General features: G+C 37.3%; 2 protein-coding genes across 6 annotated transcripts in view; one reads left to right on the top strand and one right to left on the bottom strand.

Moving 5' to 3' along the window:
• Positions 1-23,521, bottom strand: part of Cmss1 (cms1 ribosomal small subunit homolog) — a 330,405-nt gene that overhangs the window by 200,050 nt on the left and 106,834 nt on the right. The gene's annotated exons all lie outside the window — the stretch shown is intronic.
• Filip1l (filamin A interacting protein 1 like) overlaps positions 1-23,521 on the top strand; it is a 271,668-nt gene that overhangs the window by 146,977 nt on the left and 101,170 nt on the right. For 3 of the 4 annotated variants that reach the window (XM_026402402.2, XM_026402403.2, XM_077795328.1), the window contains exons 2-3: positions 22,018-22,270; positions 23,021-23,194. In XM_026402402.2, the coding sequence (XP_026258187.1) occupies positions 22,028-22,270; positions 23,021-23,194 (417 nt within the window). In that variant the 5' untranslated portion in view covers positions 22,018-22,027. Of the gene's footprint in view, positions 1-4,958; positions 5,088-22,017; positions 22,271-23,020; positions 23,195-23,521 lie in introns of those variants that run through there. The other variant, XM_077795327.1, reaches the window with a different exon arrangement.

The raw sequence follows: 23,521 nt of genomic DNA, 5'->3' as shown, positions 1-23,521 counted from the left end.
TAGGAGATGGATATAATGAGTTGGGGCAATGTGAAGGTAGGCAACTGGCGGGGTGCTGTGAAAATGCAGATTTTTATTAGAAAATGGAATGATTGGGCATGTTATAGAGTTACAAAAAAAGAATCAGTAGTGAGAGAAGTTACAGCTGCAAGGGGAAAGGAAGTATTTGATGAGTCAAGATTCCAGAGAATGCCTATGATCCAAATCTCAGATACAGGGAACAGACTTGGACCCAAAGAGGGGCACTATTCAAAGACAAGGGAGAGGAAAGAAATATGTAAAGAAGAAAAGAAGTGTTGGGGTAGAGAGTGGGAAGTACTGAAGAGGAATGGTTATTTGTACAGGGCAAAAGTCGTCAGGAATAGTGAAAGGGAGGGCGTGAGGTGGAGTGGAAAAGAAAACATAAGGAATGAATACAACTGTTTTTGATAATAAGGGCCCATCTGAAACTGGAAGCTTGAAAACATGCTCTTTCAGTCTATCAGTCAATGAAAATTTACTCTGATGTATAATGTATGCTGAGCAACTCTGAAGTAGGAGTGAAGTGGGTTAAAAATCCACAGCACATGGAGGTAAGCAGCATGTTAGAGGCCTGCATATGATTTATAGGAGGTCAGAGAAGAAACATTTCATCCAGGGGTTGGATGGGATGGAGTTTCCTGGAGGGCGAGGTGCTGAAGTTTCCCATAAGTGGTGACAATGAAGACAGGCCATTGGAAATAGTATCTTACTACTCTCTAACATACACTAGTGGGTAGGTACTTAACCATATCCTATGTGAAACTGAGCATTTCTACACAATGGTATCGAGGATCTTGACCATCAGGGCTTTAGGATGTGATTTTACAATCACCAGTGAGTCAGACAGACAAGACTAACAGAACTCTATGGCAATAGGATTTAAACAAAAATTTTCAGTCTTTAACAAGCGTCTGGCTGTGGCTATATATATTGTTAGAATCCTCAAGCACTGCTGGGAACTATTCTGTGGAACTGACTTCCTGATTCAACTCAGGGCACTATATTCCGGTTTAATAATTACTTGTATTCTATTATCCTCTGGCGCCAACCATAAAACAAATATTTTCTTAAATGCCTTTGCTGTAAAATCAATTAACTGGACTTTGTCTCCAACTTTTCAAATATTGTAGGTATCTTATTTTTCTATGAGATACAAATACTCCAAAGGTCTCACTGTTTATACTCCTTGTCATTTACAACTCTGAAAATCAAAGTCTTTGCTGAGTTTTGCTTATATACTCTGTTTCATCCTCTGTGACAGCACACCACTTCAATATACTGTAGAGCGGACTTGAGAGTTCTGCCCTAAGATTTCTTAATAGGAAAAACAGCACTCCATGGCTAGGATAACACAGTCATAGAATTGGAAGGGGCCTTGAAACCCACTTGTGTAATCACTTAGGTGATGAAGGACAAATTACCTAGCACTCGATCTAACTCTCTGTTTTAAGTGACAGAGATATCCTTTTGTTTGCCATTAATAACACAGAATCTTTTAAGAGTCCAATAGATGATAATGGAATAGCAAGATTTTTCTATCTGAAATAACTTTACCTTTGCTGTACCGTAGTAACCATAGCTAACATTTATTGAGAGCTTACTATGTGCCAGGCATGGTAATAAGCACTTTACAAGGATTATCTCATTTTGTCCTTACAATAATTTTAAGAGATTTGGTGCCATTATTATTCTTATTTTATGACGAGGAAATGGAGACATAGAGAAGCTGAGAGCCAACTAGAGGTTTGAGTTCCTACTGATGTGTGGCCATCATTAGGTGATCTAATGTCACTTGTCTGTGTGTGAACTGGGATACCTATCTCACAGGGTGGCTGGATTATTATGAGAAATATTGATTGGCCCCAAGTGTATCTGGCATGAATCTGTTTTTCCCTCTTAGAGGCCGAATGGAGTTCTGGAGAAAATCTGGGCTATGCAATTAGGTGACTTAGACTCAAAGTCCAGCTCTGCTACATGTGCTTTACTCTCTGAGCCTCAATTTCTTTACCTACAAAATAGAAGACCAATTTGCACCTCACAGTTACTAAATGGATAAGTGAGATCAGCCTTCATAATGAGCTTATACAATAGGACAATATGCTCAATCCCCACCAATAAAATCATCTTAGAAAAGATTGGTTAGAGCCAGGCATAGTAGCTTACTGCCTGTAATACCAGCAGCTTGGGAGAGGGAGTCAGGAGAATCTTTAGCCTCAGTAAGGGCCTAAGAAACTTAGTGAGACCCAGTTTTGAAATAAAAAATAAAAAGGGCTGGGGATGTGGCTCAGTGGTTAAGCACTCCTGGGTTCAATTCCTGGTACCAAAAAATAAAAAATAAATGAAAAAAAGACTGGTTAGATAAAAATGCAGATTTAGAATTCCATTCAAAGGTAAAATGCTCCATGTGTCATGAAATAGACACAGATTAACTGGTACCTTTCTGAGACACAATTTTCATACAACTCTAACCCAGATAAAAGGATGAAAAGGCATCTGTACATAAAATAGCTCCTTCAAATCTTCTGTTCTAAAACCAGTACTTCACACAATAGAACCTTGCTATTTACCTGATTTCTTGGTCCATGGTACAGTAGAAGCTAAAACTAGAAATTGGGTAGTAGGTAGAGGCAGGTGAGAGGAACAAACAGACAATGCCTAGTTATAACCTGGCACAGAGGAGGTAGAAAACAAAATATAAAAAGATATTATTAATACTGAAAATGCTCTAAATAACACTGTCCTTAATACAAGAAAGTATTGATTATCTTAAAAATATTTTCATCAAAAAGGTTATTAAATGCATTGATTAAAAACTGAATAAAAAAAATTAAAAATGATTATTTTAAAAAACTGCTGGCACTTAAAGGGGGAAAGCAGTGGTCCTTGGAAAATTCACCACCACAGACCACTCAGTTTAGTGACAAAAAAACGAAACAATAAGATGCTATTCTGGATTCTTTCCAAAACTATCTATAATCTATTGCCCATTTTAAGGGAATAAAGCAATGGAATTCTCTTTTCCACTATAGATCAGAAAAATAATCAAAAATATGAAGATTAAAAGTGTCCTCAAACAATTCAAATATAATCCATATGACATATTGTCTTGTGCTTCCTTTTAGGAACATTCAAGAGCAACTTAATAGTAAACCTGAGGGTTTCTGTTTTTTCCCCTTCTCCACTCAAAACTTATAAGCCACAGATATTCTAAGGAAATCTGGAGTAGAAATAGGAAACCTACGCCCCCTCCATAGCTCTTTCCCTTTGTGTGAGTTTAAAAGCTATACTATAAGAATTGTAGCTTAGTGTTTCCTAGCACCAAATGTTTTAATAAATGGAGAATGTAAATGATCCATTCCATGTGGCTTCTATTCCACAATGACTAAGCCAACCATGAATGAACTCCACACGGATCTGGAATTCTTTATACTGGTTCTAAGAGTTGGAAATTTCTGGGCTGGGGGTAGGATCAGCCAGAAAATTCTTTTGTTTCTTGGACTTTAAAAGACAAAATGACTGCTGAAGAACAGCTGAGGAAAATGTTTGAATTCTACAGTGTGTGTAATACTATAATTTGCTCATTATAAAACATTTTAGACATTTAGCTAAAGCCAAAATAACCCCACCAAAACTTCACTAGTTTGATTTAGGACACAACTTTGTGTTCAAATACTATGACAGCTCAAATAGAAACTGACCCTTATTCTTCTTATTAAATCAAAGAAAAATTATATCTGGCTTGTGTAACATTAGGACTCTCCTAGCCCCTGGTGATATCTGTGCCAAACCAATATATTTAGTTAGCAGTTTCAAAGTTGGCCCTAGGTTACATTCATAGGTTGCCTCACTATTACTTTATAACATCACCTAAAGCAGGGGTCAGCAAAATACGGCTGGTTTTTTTGGTACATAAAGTTTTTCTGGAACACAGCCACTGCTGCTCGCTTGTGTATCGTTATATGGTTTCAAGCTGGCAAGACGGAGATGAGTAGTTGTGGCAGAAACTGTATAGCCTACAAAACCTAAAATATTTACTATTTGGCTCTTTAAGAGAATGCCTGCTGAACCCTGATCTAAGGGCAACTGTTGGGCCAATTAGTCACTCAATGCACCAGGAAAAAAATCGCCATGTGGCCAAATTCAACACTGTGGGGGCTGTGTATATGTTGAGGGGGAGATGGTGAGGCAGCAATGGTGCCAAATAAGCACTTGCTTCACTGCTACTTTCCATTTCTCTCAATTTGATAAGCAACAGCTCTGTAAATATATGACCTCTTTTGGGCCATATTCATGTGATTTTGACCTAGGAGACTGGACTAGAACAAAATAAGTTCATTAGATTGTATTCACAGCAAACTCATTTAATTTCATTCGTCAGAGTATGGATCATGTACAAAGCACCAGAGACACACTCTGAACAAAGAGACTGTCCAATATACACGGAGCTAACAGTTTAGTGGAGGAAGCAGTTCTTTAGGTAATAATATACACATAAGTAAAACTGCTAACGCAATTACCAGCATAAGGAAGTGTGGCACTGTTATGAGTGTACAATGGGGTAATGAAGTTAGAGAGGACTTCTTAAGATACTGTCACTAAAGCTGAGGGCTAGGGGCTGAATGGGAGGTATTAACTGGGTGAAGAGCAGAGGGAAGAGGCCCAAGCAGAGTGCACAGCATGGGCAATGGGCTGAGGATGGGAGGGAGAATGATGGCTCTAAGAGACCAACAGAAGGCCAGCACATTTGGAGCTGAAAGAGAAGGAAGAGTACAAGGTGAAACTGTGGCCAAACCAAGCAGAGTCTTGGATCCCTACTAACAAGTTTTGAGTTACTCTAAGGTCAGAGTTAAACCCAGTAATCCCTGGGTGACAGTCCTTCTCCCTAGGGTCACTACTGTCTTTGTGATCAGTTCTTTTTCTTTCTTTTTAATCCTGAGCCAAATACACAGCTCTGTTTTGAATATTCACGGAAGTCTTTATCAACATATTCAATAAGCAAGAAGCAAAAAGGAAAACATGAAAACAAAGAATTTACAATGCAGCTGTCTGCAAATGTACTGAATGATGTGAGTCTGCCCCAATTCTTCTTTCTGTCCCTGGAACTGAATATTGGGAATGATAAGCAGGGAGAAATATTCATATAGTCAGGTGCTCCTTCCTACTGAGAACAGCACATTTTAAGTTTCAATTGTACTATTCATGAATAGCATTTTGTAGCTAAAAGGTGAGAAAGGTCACCAAGACATAATAGTGAAAATAGAAGATAAGACAGAGAAGTTAAAAAAAAAAATCTCAGTAGCAGACAAGTGAGCCATGTCCTAGACACTTATTAACTTTGTGACCTTGGGCAAGTTACTTAACTTTTCTAATTCTGTTTTTCCCACCTGTAAAAATGAGAATAAGCAGGCATCCATCACAGAATTTTTATGAGGATTAAATGAGATACTGTAAAGGTTTCTAATATCCAAGAGAAACCCTGATATAATTTTTTTCCTTTTCTATTTCTAATGTAATGTCATGGGGCACAGGGAAACCTGAGCCAGTGGCAAAAGAAAGTAGAGATAAGAAAGTAAATGTGGAAATTTCTAATGTAATGTCATGGGGCACAGGGAAACCTAAGCCAGTGGTAAAAGAAAGTAGAGATAAGAAAGTAAATGTGCAGCTGGCTTATCTGTAGGTGGTTCCTTGTGTGCTTTTGTTTTCTAACTTGATGGCTCAAAGTGACTAACACCTTAAAATGACCTTATCTACAATCTTCCTAAGTAGCTAGCAAAAAAAAAAAAAAAAAAAAAATCAAAGGTAGAGATGTACTTTTAATTGGAAAATTAAAGGTTATTCTGGATATAATTAATGACATACTTTATAATATTTATAAACTAAAAAAATAGCAACATAACAACTCAGCCAAACATTCCCCTCTTAACACATACATATACATACCCTGATGATTAGAAATGCCCTTGGTAATCCTTGTGACTGGTTTTAAGGGAAAGATTAGTAATACCAAAAGAATGAATTATTTCTACATATGAAATAAGTCTTATTCCAAATCTCAAAACTTAAAATTACTAAAAGCTAAAATTATACTTTAGCCCTAGAAACACAAAGAATCACTATTAATATTTTATTGTGCAACTCTAATGACTTTTCAGGTTCTATTTCTTTTTGTTTAGGAAATTATGTAATAAGCACCATGAATTTCTTTGTATCTCTTTGAAATTCGGCTACGTTAGTGCACTGAGAAGTCTAAGGTTCTTACAGGGCTGTTTTTTCTCTATCAAATGATCTTGATAAAAGGCACTGAGAGTGATGCAGCCTAACTAAGAAAGGAAGAGGTAGAAGTATAGACAATCATGTATTCCTGGTTTCTCCAGGTGGAGAACTGAACCACGCTATGCGACTTACTTTTTATGGGTTGGAAATGGGGCTCAGTTGTACAGCCTTCCTTGCCCAGCATGTGTGAGACTTTGTGTTCAATTCCTAGCACTACCAAAAACAAATGAATAAAAAGACTGACCTTTTAGACAGAGCTGAAGGACAAAACCTCAGTACATTTAAATATTTAAGCAAGAAGCCAGTTTCCCATTATGGAGGGTTCTATTTAAATTTAGCTTATTAAAAACAAATAGAGTGATACAAATACATCAACATAAAATTTTGGGAAATAGCCTAAAGTTTCTTTTTGGCCTAGCATCAGCATACTGTTTCTCACAATACTTTCAGTATGAGGATATAGGGCCCCCTTGTCAACTCTGAAAGCTCCCAGGGGTTCTGGGTTCACAGGCTGTGAACCATTATCACAAAGCTTATATTATCTAATAGACCAAGACCATACTCTCAAGAACTGTCTTTTCATTGGTTATCTCTAGAAATACACCCACCAATCATCTATATGGACATATTTACAGAAGATATACACACTTTCATAGTAAGCTGCTAGGCAGAGGATATGAAAACAGCCATGAGTGAGTCACATGCTATGGACACCAAAGTGTGTGTGGCACTTCTCAGCCTCTTGGCTCCATGACAAGAGGTTTAGCATAAGAAGTAGGGACACAAGGGCCCCGACAGGGGGATTTCTTTTTAAAAGAAACATGGGGATATAGTTTCCTTCTCTTTCCTTATAAAGCCTTCCTCTGTCAACAGGCTACCCGCGCCACCCCCAGCAAAAACAGGGGTGGCCCCTAAATGCCAAAAGAATAATTGTCTGTGTTTTGCATGCTGAAATTGACTTGGCAAGCTCTCTACCTTGCAAAGAACACAAAGAGCTTAGTTTAGTCTGTGTGTAAACCCTTCACAACCATTACCCAAAACATCCAAAGCAACAGGCTCAAGGGAGAGTAATGATTCTTTGTTTCCCCCCATAATTGTAAGCTTCTGACATTCATTTATTTACTTACAGCTCCTAGCAGCAGCCACCCTCTTTGGTCAACAGGCACTCTTGGCCACCCTGAGTGCTTTCTAACAAAGGCTATATGGAGACACACAGGATGGGCAGAAACCCTAAGCTTGATCTATCACCAGTACCATGAACTCTGTCTGAGACCCAGGTCTCTTCAACATAGTTGGGAAGGGGTCTGGGTAAACTCTATCCCCTCATTGAAGAACCCACGGAGAGTTATCTTCCTGTAGAGTTGAATGGGACTTTGAAAAAGTCTTGGTTCCTTCCCTGAACCATTCTTAAAGGAGGACACGAGGAGAAGACTTGTATCCAAGTGTACAGAGTGCAGCTGGAGGCATGCTACCTACAGCAAGAGCTCATCCTGCTGCATGCCATTTCCTTGATCCTTCATGATTTTTTTACCTAAGTAGACCTCCTACTTTATTAAAACTTGTTTCCTTGCCTAGAATAAGCTGGATATTGGAGAGCAGTGGAAGAGTTTGAATTTATTCATATCGTGCCTTAATTTCAGATAAACTGAGGCATTTTTCTCCCTCCTTGCTTCTTCTTCTCTGTTCTAGTATTATTACTTCATGATGCAGGTGATAAGATACTAGCTGCCTCAATTTTTGCTGATGTAGTCAAAACTTTAACAATGACTGAGGACATGTGTCTCCCAACTATACACTGAGCCTTCCTAAGGAGAAAGAATTCCGGCAATGGAAAGTAAACTTGGGTGGGCTCTGAAGCCAGTAAGAATTCCTACTCTGCCACTTACCAGGTCTATGGCTTGGGGCAGATGACTTAACCTCTTTAAGTTTAGGTTACTCTAGCCCATAAAGTATAGATTAATCATCCTATCTGTCTCATAGTGCTGTTGTACCAACGGAAACAGTGATATAAAGTGTCTTAGCATGGTGCCTGCAGACAGTAAGTTTGTGTTGCTGCTGTGTTAGAGGTGGAAGAGATAGACCAGTGAGAGCCTGGGTGAGCATATGGCTTTCAAGCCTTTCTCATGTTGTTTAGAATAGTTTTGGCCAGTTTGGCCCCAAAGTTCCTTCATGTCAAACTCTTCCAAATTGGCAGGATCATAGTTCTAACCACTTCTCTGTTGAACAACAGGCACCAGTTCTTGGCCAAAGCTAATTTCTTCAGTTTTCCAATCTTCATCTCTATTAAGCACAAAATAACACACACTCTTAAAATACATGTTTAGTATTGACTAAAAGAATTCCTTACTACTGGTAAGTAATGTACTCTTCTCATGATGCTAAAAGGCAAAAATCTATTAGTTATCTTCTTATCTCATTTGATGTCCTAGGAGGGAAGGCATGTCTGCTGAACCAACAGATAAAATTGTGTCATTAGGGCATCTCTACCAGGATGAGCTGTGAGTTCCAGTCATGTGCCAGGCAGTGGGCACAGCATTTTTAAACATCTGATCTCTACCTAACCCCCCCCCCCCCCCCGCAGGAAGGCTGTAAGACATTAAGCCCAAAAGAAATGAAATGAAGTGATTCACCCTGAACTTAACATCTTGTATCTAGTGAAGCAGGTCTGTAATGTAGCTAGGCTGGCTCCTGAAGTCTGTACTCTTTCTCCTACCTAGATTCTGCTGTTTCTTACTGCTTTGCTTACATTTGGAGTCTAGAAAACAGATGAAAGCTTCAGGGCACCAAAGATTTGATATGTAATATTAAAAACAAAAGCCCTGTGTGAGACACTGGGTTCCACCCTCAGCACCACACCACATAAAAATAAAGGTAGCATGTCGGTGTATAGCTAAAAAAAAATTAAAATAAAATTTAAAAAACCAACAGACAAAAAGCCCCCAAAGCCTGAATCATAAATCCAAGTATGTAATTTTGTCAGAGTTACCTTATACAGCATATTCTGAAAGTTTCATGGATGAAATATTTTGGAAATATCTTTAAAACCCCTTCAAAAACAAAAGCTATCCCATTATTTTAGAATCACATTTGGTCTGTTTGACCAAAGATAGTATTAGTTGACCCAAACTCCAACTTGATTCATTAGACTTGGTTCCAAGGAACTTTTCCCTATTGTGAGAAATCAATTTTCTTTCAAAGAACCAGACTTTGCCATGGCTAAGAAATATTTCAAAGCAGACAGCTCCAAAAGCAGAGTTCCAAAACTGTTCTAAGAAGTTGCGATATTGTTAAAATGAGGTCAATGCAGTTCTCTGCTCCTTGAAATCATTTTCTCTTGGCTCCTGTGACACAGCTCACTCTTATTGCTGTCTCTGCCTAACAACCAAACACTGGTGCCTTCTTTGTTTTGTGGTACTGGGGATTGAACCTAGGCCCTTGACATGCTAGTTAAGCATTCTACCAACTCAGCTATATCCTCATCCCTGCACACTAACCCCACTCCACCCCACTTTTTTTTAAAGAGACTCATTCCTTGCTGTATGTATATATGTGACTGCATGACCAATGTGATTCTGCAACCTGTACACTCAGAAAAATGAGAATTATACCCCATCTGATTCAAATGTATGATATGTCAAGATCATTGTACTGTCATGTGTAACTAATTAAAACAAAACAAACAAACAAAAAAGAAGTACTATAGTGTCTGATATATTAAAAAATATGAGAATCTGAACTTAACTGACTTGTCACTGTAAGATTTCTATTTTCATGTCAGAGATGATCTTCATGAGAAATTGATAGTGTGCTTCTAATTTCTACTAGGCTAGATTAAAAAAAGATCCAAAATTTAAAAAAAGAGACTTAGTCTTAAAATGTTTATGTATATAATACTAAATCCCTGGTTTTTCCTTTTAAATCTTTTATGATAAATATTTCCAAATGTACAAAAAATAGAATATAACATAGTCCATCATCTTCAACAGCCCTCAATATTTTGCTATACTAATTTCACATCTATTCCTTTCTTTTATTTTTTTCTGGCATTTTTCAAAGTATGACCCAGGACAGCACTTCATTTCATACTTAAATACTTCATTTTGCATCTAAAGAAGTAAAAGGGGGATTCTTCCACATAAATACAATGCTATTAACACACCTAGAAAAATTTACAAATTCTTAATAGTATCATATATTATCCACATTGAAATTTCCTTGATCGTCTTTTCTCCTACTCCATGGACAATAACACCAGCTGCTATACCAAGGTAACCTTTTCTTATCTTGTTGATGACTTTCAAGATTTTGTCTAATTCATCCTTTTTCTTTTCTGAAAAAGGTCTCAAAAATATGAAAACAATGTAATAGATAAATCAGTGTGATTTTTCCAAATTCATACATTTTCATACATGTTATTAAATATTCTTTGAAATTTTGACTTTTAAAGTTGCCTAATTGATCCTAGAATATGTACAGATATTTGATCCATTTAATTTTTCCCAAGTATTTGTTGAACACTTAGTATTATTTCATCTTCTCTATTATAAAGGGCCAATGATGAGCAGTTCATTTGTGTTCATGGTTTCCTTTCTACTCTCATCTTTCACTACTGAACACTTCCTGCACTCTAGCTGTAGGGGGGATATGGTATTCCCCATATATTGTATTTTTCCTTCACCTTTTTCCTGGACAAAGGATCTGGAAACTATTTTTCATCCTCTAAGAACCAGCTCACCTTTGAGATGGCTTCACCAGGTCCCGTTGGCAGACTTGATTATTCCCTCTCATATGCTCCCTAAGCACTTTGTACACTGGAAATTGTTTATAGTATTTTTCAGTATTTGTATTTAGACATGAACCTGCATTTGTACCACTAAGCTGCTGAGTTTCTCAACACCTCAGGTTTATTTATTTTCCAAAAGGAAGAAAATAATCCAACTCTGTCTGAATTTAAAAAACACACAAGGAATAGAAACTATCAATCACATTATCTCTGGAACATAACAGAAACTTTACAAGAACTAGTTTCCTTCTCTTCCCTTAAAAAGAGAAAGTGTAAATGCTACAGACTAGAGGACTGGAAGGTAAGTTTTTAAAATTTCCCCCAGTTATAGGAAGATAATGGAGTACACCTGGGAGCCTAGGAAAGGAGAACAAATGGCTTAGAGGTCTAGTGTTGCCCAGGGGCTTTCTGAGTGGCAACATTTTCTCTGCAATTGGCAACCTGTAACATTTCTTTAGATAAAATAGGAGGAAGGAAAGATGTTGTGTTGTCATATTGGGATAAAACACCCAACCTCCTCCAAAACTGTTCACCTCTACGCTCCTATTACACTGGGCTGGATTATCCAAGAGAAGGTTTAAAGGCACAGAGTGACCTACTATTACTGAAAAGGTGAGGAAGACCACTAGGAGACATCCAAAGTTTGTGGGAAACTTTGAGTATTAGGAATGATGCGTTTTTATCTTATAGGATTCATGACTGCCTAGAGTCTGTGAACAAGGAGTACTGCAATAGCAGCTACAATGCAGCTGTGAGCAGAGACCCTGTTCTGGTGCTGGCTCAGGGTGTGACCACAGGTACATCAATTAACCTCATTTGACCTTGGTTATAGGCTGAGGGGAGTAGACAAAATTGGCCCCAAGGGGCAAAAACAGGAGAACAGAAGGGTTAAATGACTGTCTCAATGTAACCATATTTCTAAGAAAAATCAGAGTTGGAAGAAATATGTAGAGTGATGTAGTTTGAAAAACTGTTAAAAGAATCAGAGCTCTGAGCTAGGACTGAGAGTATTGCACTTAAAACTAACTTGGACTATACGAAAATAATTTTTGTTTTCTGCTCTATTCCACAAAGATCTGGAAAACATTCTCAGCCCTGTTTCAACCTTAAATGAGAAAAGAATCTTTAAAGAGCCTCTGATTTGTAATGGAAAACTCAGATAAATCAGCTATTTATACTCTGAGATTTTTATATTTCTTTTTGTCCTTGCTTCAGAACACACAGCTAAGAAAAGCCATGATGTAAGTCTGCTCTATTAGACCTAATCAGCAGGCTTTTTATTCAGCAAAGAATAAAAAGAGAAGCCCAGCATCTTCTTTCACCATATCAGTTTGTGAACAAGAAACCAAAGAACTTCCAGTTAAATGGACAAAGTCAGTGTCAATTGGTGTAGCATGAGCATGGAGGGGAAGAAGAGTCAGAATTCCTACGTTTCATCTCTGGTCCAAAATTTATTAGCTAAAGTTATATAACTCTCCTGAATCCTAAATAGGGTGAATAATTACCTGTCTGCTGATTTTATCAGCAGGTTTTATTACAAGCAGTCATCTGATAAGGTAGACTGGAAAAAGTCTTCATTAAGGTCCACGATTAAATTTCTGGGATAATACTTAAAATTCCAACTGACATTCAACATCAGAGGAGCTGCTAAGATCTTCCTTAAGTATATACTATCACCAATCTACTGCTTGAGTAGTGTTTAACATCTGGGAAATCATGCCCAACTCCATGCATTTATTTAAGAAAGCACTGGCCTACAGAAGAATGAGTGGGTCTTGAGGGACATCATCAAATATATGTGTTGGGGTGAGAGAGACTGAAACCAAGTGGTGTGAGAAATGGATGAAAAAAATTCATGTCTCATCTGGAATAAAGAATAGTCCTTTGCATTAAAGGACTATACTTGTAGCAACAGGAGTAGCTTTGCTTGATTCAGCTCTGAAGGCAAAATTAGGATAAATGAACTGAATTTACTAGGAGATGAAATTTAGCTCCCCCCAAAAAAACATTTTTAGACACTTAAGCTATATAACAACTGAGCAGGTGAAAATGGAAAACACCCAGCACCTGGTACCATGGGGGACTGTGCTGCCTTTTAAGTTTATATACGCTTCTTTTTACTCTATGACTTTTTCCTAAAACTCACAATCCTTGGGAATATGGACCTGAATCACACATCCCCATTTTCCATTTCCTTGTCTGAAGCTTTGTCCATGCTCTACAAGGAAAAATACCACAAAGGGAATGTTTCGAGAATTTTTACTGAAAATGGGATAAAAGACAGAAAGCCAGTTGCTAAATTAGGTTATCTGATTTTCAATTTGTCTTTTTTAGCCATCAGATAGGTTTACTGCAGTTGGCTGAGTTTAGTGTCTTCAAATGTTGGTGACTAGGGCAATAAAAGGAAACATTTTTTAATTTTTATTTTGAGAGTCCAATAAAATCTCAATAGGATTTTTTCCCCTAATCTGGCCATGCAAGCACAACCTGGCTGTTCTGCAACTGAGCACTGTTAACATCTATTTATAGCTAGTATTTTCATAGATGAATCATATTTACCATAAGTCAGTTAATATTAAAGGACCTAACCAGTTTTGCTGAGAACCCCATAATCTTACTACATTTCTTTCCATTCCCCTCTGAGGGAACTAAATTTTAGCTTAATGATTCAATGCAGAAAATGCAAGTGGAAACATAAAACAAGCAGGAATGCTCCCTAAACTCAGCAAAATACAGAATGTTAAACACATTCAACTTAAAACCTTGGATCATGTCCATCTTTTCCCTTGGCAACAAGTGTCCTACAGTTATTGCAGGACAGATCTGTCATTAAAACAAAACATTCAAACCTAAAATGTCCCACTAAACCAAGTTTAAATGACATAACCTTAATAAAATGTGATATGCCTAAAACAAGACTAATGATGGCCAAATAAAAAGGAGGGGTACAGTGAATGTTCAGCTCCTTTTACATATTTGAAGGGGTGTGGGAGGGTGTGGGAGAGTGGGCTAGCAAATGGCCAGGGTATACATGATCAAAAGTTTTCCAAAACCAGTGAAATTAAATGGAGATTTCTAGTTAGCCTCAGGAATCTGACGTCATTTCTCCACCTAGCACATGAGAAAGGATGTATGTATTTGCTCTCTCAACTTTTTGTAGGCAACCAGTGCTACCCTGAAATTGATATTAAGTTTTTAGTCCTTGATGTCTTTTATGAGAATCTCTACCCTTAAATTTACCTTCACCACACCTTTCTCTACAAATTTTTTTCATTTGACTTCAGGCTAAAATTCTTTAAGGTTAAAAATGATAATACACATGAAGCACTTAAAAGAGTGCCTGGCTTGTGAATAAGTCTACACACAGCTACTTTAGTAGATTCTTAGTTCTCTTTTCCTAAACTGTTAACCAGTGGTTCACAGATGAATCATCGTAACCATGAGGCCACTTCTACTCAAATTCAAGCAGCTCTGCTGAGGAAAGACTGCATGATTCAGTCACCCAATAAATCCCTGATGAGATCTAAGTTGGTTGAACATGGGCACAGAGAGAAACAACAGGGACCCTATGCTCATAGAGTGTGAACAATAACAAACCCATTATCAGGGGTCTTTATCTCCATTACATTTTGAAGGCTCAGAGAAGTCCAAGGCCAAAGACCTAATCATAAACACTGAGCTGTGATTTAAGATCAATTAGACTTGTCTCATCTCAGACTTTCTAGTCAGTCTCCTGACATTCCAAGATGCCAGAAAAGCAGATGAGAAAGCACATTAACATTTTGGAAAAACTGTGCATTCAAATATAGTTTCTACACATAAGCAATGGATGAAAACAAGATATCTTTACCAAATAGATCAACAGATCAAGGATTAGGAGTTCATGAATTTACTCAGATTTTTGTGTAATTTGGGGTACTCAGAGTTCAATATAGCTTGAATATGAAAATAAGGAAGCCAAATTGATATTGCTTAGTACAAAGCCTGACAGAGTAGGTGTTTCACAAATGAATACATTGGTATTAAACCAGGATTTTCCTTTTAATACAATGCTTTTTTAAAAAGAGACCTCAATAGATATAATATGGTGATTAGTGGGCTCTGAAGATAGACTGCCTAAAGTAGGATCTGGCTTTGCTGCTTTTTAGTGGTATAACCTTTATCATGTTATTTGATGGTCCCAAGTCTTAATTGCCTCTTCTGTAGAGTGTGGGTATGTGTGTGTAGAGGGGATCATAACAGTTTTGTGAGGATTAAATCAATTAATAAAAGGAAAGCATTTAGAACAGGTTTGTATATGGTAAGTACTGAATAAATTATTATTTTTATTTTCTTCAAATTTGAGTTTTGATTGGCTACCATAATATCATATGAAATGATCAAGATCAAAAATTATTCCTTTGGAGGCTTTTCAAAGTTACTTTACACAAGCAAAATATCCCTTTATCATATCTCTTCCACAATTCAAACCTGAACACAAACAGGTATATAAAGGATAAAATGATCAAATTATATAGACTGAATTATTTTTTATATACAATATAAATAAATAAAGGTTTAAAAAAATCTAACTTATCTGGCAAGGAGCTGGCTGGGGTGGTGTGTATGTTGGGGTAGATAGTGAGTAGAACAGACCTTTATTTATATTTGGACATTTTCTGTAACTAAGGTAAGTAAATAATTGCAAATTCTACTAAGGTGTCCTCTTACATGGGCACATTCTTCCCAAGACCCATCATGATTTCAACCAGCTCAAACCCAAGAAAAATTGATGGAGGTCACTACATAGGAAAACAAAGCATGATCTACTTCTTACCACCAACTGCATGGTTTTTGTATCCATAGATACAAGACAACAGAGAATCACAATATTCTAAAGCGGGAAGTCCCAGGACCTCAGAGATCATCTAGTCATAGGCCATAACCCTGCTGTCAGGGGGTCCATTAGGGAATAAGAGTATGGTACAGATCAAGAGAAACAACCCTGGTCCTCATTCTACCCTGAATGACCTTGGGTCGGGGGCAACCTAGCCCAACACTCTCATTTTGTAAGTGACAACCCAGAGCCTGGCTAATTAAAGGCAGAGCTGGGATCATAAGGCAGATTTCCTGATTCCTGGTCTATACTCTCAAAGACTGACCTTCTATGGCTATGATAGTTACAGATAACAATGCTTTAAGCTTTGTTACATTGACAAGTATGCAGATGTTCTCCATGCAAACCTATCAGGTATTTATGCTCACAATTTATGAAAAGAAGAAATCACCTTTACTTGGTATTTTACTAAAAATAAAAGTAACTTTCCATTTCTTTCCTTTTTTTTTTTTTTTTTTTGAGGCGGGTAACCTAAAAATCTCAAACCACTGTTTCTGTTACTATACTTTTCTACCCAGTCTGCACCCCTGTGCCAAGCACAGATGCATTAAAAATTTGCCAAGAGAAACAATGAAGTCACTGATAATACAAAGCAAGAGAGTATCATGAAATTCATGTCTTTGTTTTCTTCCTCTCCATACTTAATTACTTCTCATTACCGATTATTTTGTGGTTGTTGGCAGAAGGGCAAGGAAATTCCACCACCGTAAACATGTGGAGACACACACACTCAACAGACCAGGAGTCTGCACACGATGGTTCTGTGTGAGAACCATCCAATGAGAGTGGTGCTTCATTAATCAGCAAGAATGTTGCTATTACCTCCAGTCCCCAAAGAGAATTGGTGGGCTCAGAGAAATTCTAATCACTTTACAGGCCATTCCTTTTTTACCATTTATAAATATCATCACTGGTAAATGACCTATGCTCTCTTGGCAGATTTCACCTAACCCACTTGAAGAGTGAAGTAAGAGAAGGTAGCATGTATGCAGAACTCTATTCAGTTTTCTGCAGCAGCTCAGGGCTGCTTACAAACTACCCTGCTAATAAAAGTTTACATTATCTTGGTATTGTGGAAGGCACACTTTGTATAAAACTGATGGGGCTGGGCGATGAGGTGCATGCTTGTAATCCCAGGGGATCCGGAGGCTGAGGCAGGAGGATCATGAGTTCAAAGCCAGCCTCACCAACATCGAGGTGCTAAGCAACTCAATGAGTCCCTGTCTCTAAATAATATACAAAACTGTGCTGGGGATGTGGCTCCTTGGTTGAGTGGCCCTGAGTTCAATTCCTAATACCAAAACAAAAGAAAACTGGTTGGGCAAGAGAATCCTTTCTGATTAGCAGCAGAATACAAGTTAATTCTTATCAGTAGGCTGTTGTTCTCCAAAGGATATGTGATAAGAGAAAAACATAGGAGGGATCACAGAAGTCCTTTAAAGGAACAAACAAAAAACCTTATATCTTCAGGAAACTAAAAGAAGTAAAGAACTAAATATATTTTATTACTCCTTATTTATTTTATTTTTTTCCTGTAGTACTGGGGATTAATCCAGGGGTGCTCTACCACCAAGCTATGTCCCTAGCCCTTTTTAATTTTTATTTTGATCAGGGTTTTGCTAAATTGCCCAGGCTGACCTTGAATTTGGAATCCTCCTGCCTGGGTCTCAAAAGTTGCTGGGATTACAGGTGTGTGCCACCACACCCAGCTATATTTTATCACTCTTTTTCACTTGACTTTTATTAGATTTTCAAAAAATTCTGAATCTGTAGGTGTGGTGGACTTTTTCAAAGATGGCTGCATTTAATTCCTTTCATTCCACTGCAATGTGACCTTGGAGCTCTTTCCATCTACAAGTAGTCTTTCCCCACCACTGTTGAATCTGCACTGGCTTAGTGATATTCTTTCACTATAAAATGAGACATTGTTGGAATGTCCCGAGACTTTTAGGTCTAGCTACTGGAGGATAAGAATCCACTGGGAACACAGTTGAGATGCACAGCTGAGGCCCAAGTAGTGCAACAAGTGTACAGGTCAGTATGACAAAGAGTGCATTTTAGGCCACCCCACCCAGTAGAGATGCAAGATGGTTGAAGCTGCAGTATGAGCCACAGAATTTTGAGTCAGTGTTGCCATTATCACCGTTTTAGAGTGGTTTGTTAAATGGAAATATATGTCTGAGACAGAAGGCCACATAGTAGAAGGAGCCAGTCACCCTGTTGAACACCCATTATGAATGGGTCAGATACACCCCTGGAGAATAGAAATAAAAAATATTAGGGGGAGGGGGTCTATCTCTGTGATAAGAGCACATAGCATACATGAAGCCATGGATTTAATTATTCACAGCTAAATAAATTTTTAAAAAGAAAGACAAAAGAAACAGATGGTCCTGTCCTTCATATGTAAACACAAGAACAGATTCAATATTTACCTATTTTTAGTATATCCAAATTAGGGAAGAGCCAGTGACTACTGTTCCAGGTCACTGTTCATTTGTATTGCACTTATTTTTCTCTTCAGTAGGGTTATCACCATTTTTTTCCCAGATGGTATCTGCATGTCTTGGGCAATTTAGCATACTGGTTTTAGGGCATGATTTCTAAAGTATGGGTTCAGGAATCAGGTTACCTAGATTTGAATCATTCAAATCCCAGTTTTGCCACTTATTAGCTATGCAACACAACCTTCAGAAATTGCCTGTGTTTTTGTTTCTTCCATTCAGTAAGTTATCTGTGCTTCTACTTCTTCACTGTAAAATGGAGATGATACTTTTCTGTACTTTGCTGTGAATCCTGAATGAGTTAATACATGTAAGATACTTAGAAGAGTGCCTGGTACAGTAAATGCTAGCTATTGTTACAATTATCGCTGCTGCCACCACTATCTTTCTATTCCCAGTGCCTAAAAGAGTAAATAAATTAGTGTGATGGAGACGAGTGAGAAAGAACATTAATTATGATGACAACACATTATGTGACTTGTCAAAATTTTGGAAAGTGAAAATTTTGGATGCTTTTAACAAATAAAACATGTAAATAATAAACATATAAGACAATAAACACCTTCAACTTCTATTTTCATAGCCTGATTGTTAAAGTGAGGATATAAAGAATTCTCAAGGCAAAATTAATACTACGGTTATTTCCTTAAGAACTATCTTTTAGTTGTAATGTTTCCCCTGGTGAAAGTCATTAGAACATAGGCTTACTCCATATCCACTGGAAGCACAGAGATTTCTGTAGATTTCCAATAACATGCAGACTCACAAATCCATCCCATTTAAATATACTATTGGTAATCTATGCTAAAAGAAAGGCAGTGGCAAGAATCATATCTCACAGGGGAAAAGGAATCCTACAAATCACCTGCCAATCCCCTTCACTGCACAGATCAGGACCATGAACCCAGGGATGGTCAGTCTTCTGGCTGGCTATGAAGTCCTCTTTAGTACATTGTGCCTCAGTATCCCACTACTCAGTATCCCACTATTCAGGAGGTCTCAAGTGGTGCCAGTAAGCTAGGTGAGAATCACTTCTTAAACAGAACACCCAGGCAAAGGCAGTCTTTTTTATTTTTGTAATTGTTTTTCCTTGTAGCCATAGCTCACATAGATCAATGAGGTAATTTTTTCCCTTCTTGAAAAAAATTTTCTAATGCATAAAGATATAGTTAAGAAAAGCTTGATATAAAATCTTGGGAGATTAAAATAAAGTTCATAATAATATTAATAATAAAATCGAATATTTATTGAAGTCTAATAATAATAATAAAAGCTAATGCTTATTGTGTTCCAAGCACATTATAAGCACGTTAACTTACTGAATACTCATAGCAACCTGACCTTAGGTTATGAGCATACTAGCATTGTCACCCCCATTAAATAGATGAGAAAACTGAGACACAGTACACTAAATAAGTTTTCAAGGTTTTATATTTGGTAACAATGCAGGAATTTGACTTTGGCAGTGTGATTCTAGTCTAGTGAGTTATACTGTTTTATATTACCACTGCATGTTCTCTCTCATGTGTGGAGGCTAAAAGAAAATTGAGCTGAATGTAGACTAGGAATTATAGTAGTTGTGCAAAGTGTTTGTGCAAAGCATGGAGAGTGGATCCAGGGAGGCTGTATTTGATCGTGCATGCTATATGACTATGGAAATATCACATTGAACCCTATTAATATGTACAACTAATGTATGTTAGTCAAAAAGAGAAAAGAAAAAACTGATAACTTTTACTAAATTAAAACTTAAAATTTCTGTAAGTTTTAATAACATAAAAGATTTAAAGTAAAAATATAACCTACCTACTAGGAAAGACAAGAGCTGAACATAATCAACAAATTAGTAATTTGAGTATGTAATGGCTTCCTACAAATCCAAAAGAATAAAACAACACAGGAGAAAAATGGGTAAAGACCACTAACATACTATCAAAAATTATAAATTTATGAAGTACCAATGAAGACAATGGAGCACTGAGAACTCTCACACTTTGTCCCTTTGGGACAGCAATAATCTCTAGTTGTTGAGTGGGATTTTCCAGAGTTCAGAAATCCCATTGCTGTGCCCTAAACACTGTTTTCAGGATAAATGCTCGTACACAAGGTGAAAAATGTTTAAGAATGTCTTTCTCTAATACTGAGAAAAAGTAATGTATTTCAAGATCTATCAATAATAAGATGGATAAGTAAATGGTGGACTATTCATATAATGAAATACTACATAGCACTCAAAATATATGAACTACAGTAAAATGGAACAAGGAAGAATTTTTATAATACAGGATTTAAAAGGCAAGTTTCAGAAAGTATTTAAAAGCATTAAAAAGTATAAAACATGCTCAGGAATGATAAACACCAAGTTCAAGGTGGTGATTATTTCTGGAGTGGACAGGAAGAGAATGGTTCCAAAGAGCTATACAGGGGTCTTTGACTGCATTTATAATACATTACTTACAAAAATTATTTTATATATATGTGTGTGTGTGTGTGTGTGTGTGTGTGTGCGCGCGTGCGCATGTGTATACAGTAAATTAGTAAAATTTGATAAATTTGCATGGTAGCATGTAAGCAGCGGTTCATTCTATTTTATATAGTATTCTGTATGCTTGAGTTTTTCATATTTTTAAAGAAATATTATTACAAACTAAAAGTAAGCTACCAGTGATGATAAAAGATTCATGATTGGTGGGGGGGAAAGCAAAATTAATAAACTGCTTAGATATAATTAGAATCTACTCTAAGTTTAAATGATGTTTTCTCTATTAGTCAGAAACTTCAAAAGTAAAATGAAACAATTTTTCTATTATAAATTAACTTGGATAGTTATACAATATGAAACTGTTGTGGCCCTCAAATATTTATGGCTAAATACTATAAGCAGTAGTGTCTCTGTTTTGGACATGAGGTTCCTAAATTTGATTTACCCAAGGATAGATTTTGAATTTTATCAGAATATTAGGAACACTGCCAGGAACCAAGCCTTCATTCCTTTAATACTAAACTTTGCTTTTACAACAAAATAATCCGAAGTATTCTGTATTAATAATTGACACTTCTATCCTAATGCACCAAAGACTAAAATATTAACAAAACAAACAAAATGAACACACACACACACACATACATAACACCTCAAGCCAAACCACTTTAAAAAGAAATACTATTATGTGAATCTGAAGGCAAAACAGCAAGTTTATCATTTTACGGTTATGTCAAGCATGTCTCCAAGTAAGCATTTAGGCCATGGTTGGAGATACGACCTGGGTCCTTGTGGTGGAATATTTGGTGGATGAAGTTCAAACACAGTCTGTTTACCCCTGGACATAAGTGGCCTTAATCAAAGCAGAAGATGTTTTTAAAATGTTGACTTTAAAAGCAGAAGTGTAAATAAGACTGTGATTTATGATTCTGCTAATAACTCTCTGCGCAGAGATCAGAAAGACCAACTTTTTGGCTGTGTAAATATAACAAGAATGCAGACTTGTTAAAACAGTAATAGGTACTCTTATAAAACTCTACTTCCATTAAGAGTTACAAATTATCTTCTCTCCTTCTAGGCCTTAAAGAATGCGTTCCAGAAGCACTAACCCTGAGGGCTCAGCCCCCAAACAATTTCCAAGACACAGTAAAGACCAGAATTTCCAGAACATGAAGCACAAACAGCAAGACAAAGACTCCACCATTGAGTTGGATGAAATCCTTCCATGTCCCAAGTCAGAGAAGCCACACAATGGCAATGGCCACCAAGCAGATGATCTTTCAAGAGATGACCTGCTATTTCTTCTCAGCATTCTAGAGGGAGAACTGCAGGTCAGCTGGCTAGGAGTGATCCCTGGCATGATTCCTGGGGAAAGCTGGTTGTGAATTTGGTCTGCATGTTGCCACAGAAATAGGTATCTGTGGTTAGTACTTGTGTGTACATGGAAGCAAAGCATAAATACACATACACAGAATTCTCTTCTGCCAACTCCAACAGCAATTAATCACATCTAAAAGGGGTGTCATTATTACATATAATTGGCATACATGTTGTGAAAAGTTACACCCTCTGTCTGTTCTGCCCACTCACTTCATCACACAAGGGCAGTATTGGTAACCATGCTGCTAGATGACTTCTGGATTGGTTTAAATAATAATAGGAGTTTTGCACCTGATGTAAACTTGTTCCTAGACTTGCCATGGCATAATTACCTTTTTATTTATATAAAAATCGAAAAATAGCTAGCTACACATATTGGAGAATCTTATTTCCTACTCCCTGAAAACACTATTCCTCAAAGGACTGCCATTTAGGTTATCTGCTTGTCAAACACAATAAGAAAATATAGTTCCCCAATGTTGTATAGCGATGACTTTTAAAAATATTGTTAGCATGTAATTAGACAGTAAGAAGGATGAAGGGACATAGTTTTGTTACCTTTTCCAAAAGGTCTTATAACCAAATATTATTTATTTATATTTGAAACTGAAGAAAAGTCACTATTAACTCTCACAAGGGATCATTTGCTGAGACTGCTGGTAGATGAAGTAGGCTTTTTGAAATATCTTTTGTTCCTACAGGCTCGAGATGAAGTCATCGGTATTTTAAAGGCTGAAAAAATGGACTTGGCTTTGCTGGAAGCTCAGTATGGGTTTGTTACGCCGAAAAAGGTGTTGGAAGCTCTCCAGAGAGATGCTTTTCAAGCAAAATCGATTCCTTGGCAGGAGGACATCTATGAGAAACCAATGAATGAGGTATGCACCACATCAGGGTGGGTCCCAGGAGAAAGGCAAAGCTCAACAGTCAGTCAAGCACTGGGTGTGTAAGGAGGCAGCACCTGTAACTCCCTTCCAGTTCTTTGAGGTCAACCAGATTTCCAGCCAATCTTCCTTCCGTCCTTCCTTCCTTCCTGGTACTGGGGATTGAGGTACTTTACCACTGAATTACACCTCCAGTCCTTTATATTTTTTGAGACAGGGTTTTGCTAAATTGCTGAGGTTCTCTCTAAGTTGCTGAGTTGGCCCTGAACTAGGGATCCTCCCGCCTCAGCTTCCCAAGTTCCTGAGATTATAGGTATACAC

This window comes from Urocitellus parryii, chromosome 2 (genome assembly GCF_045843805.1).
Source record: "Urocitellus parryii isolate mUroPar1 chromosome 2, mUroPar1.hap1, whole genome shotgun sequence".
Taxonomy (NCBI): Eukaryota; Metazoa; Chordata; class Mammalia; order Rodentia; family Sciuridae; genus Urocitellus; species Urocitellus parryii.
This window is presented reverse-complemented; position numbering and strand designations above follow the sequence as displayed.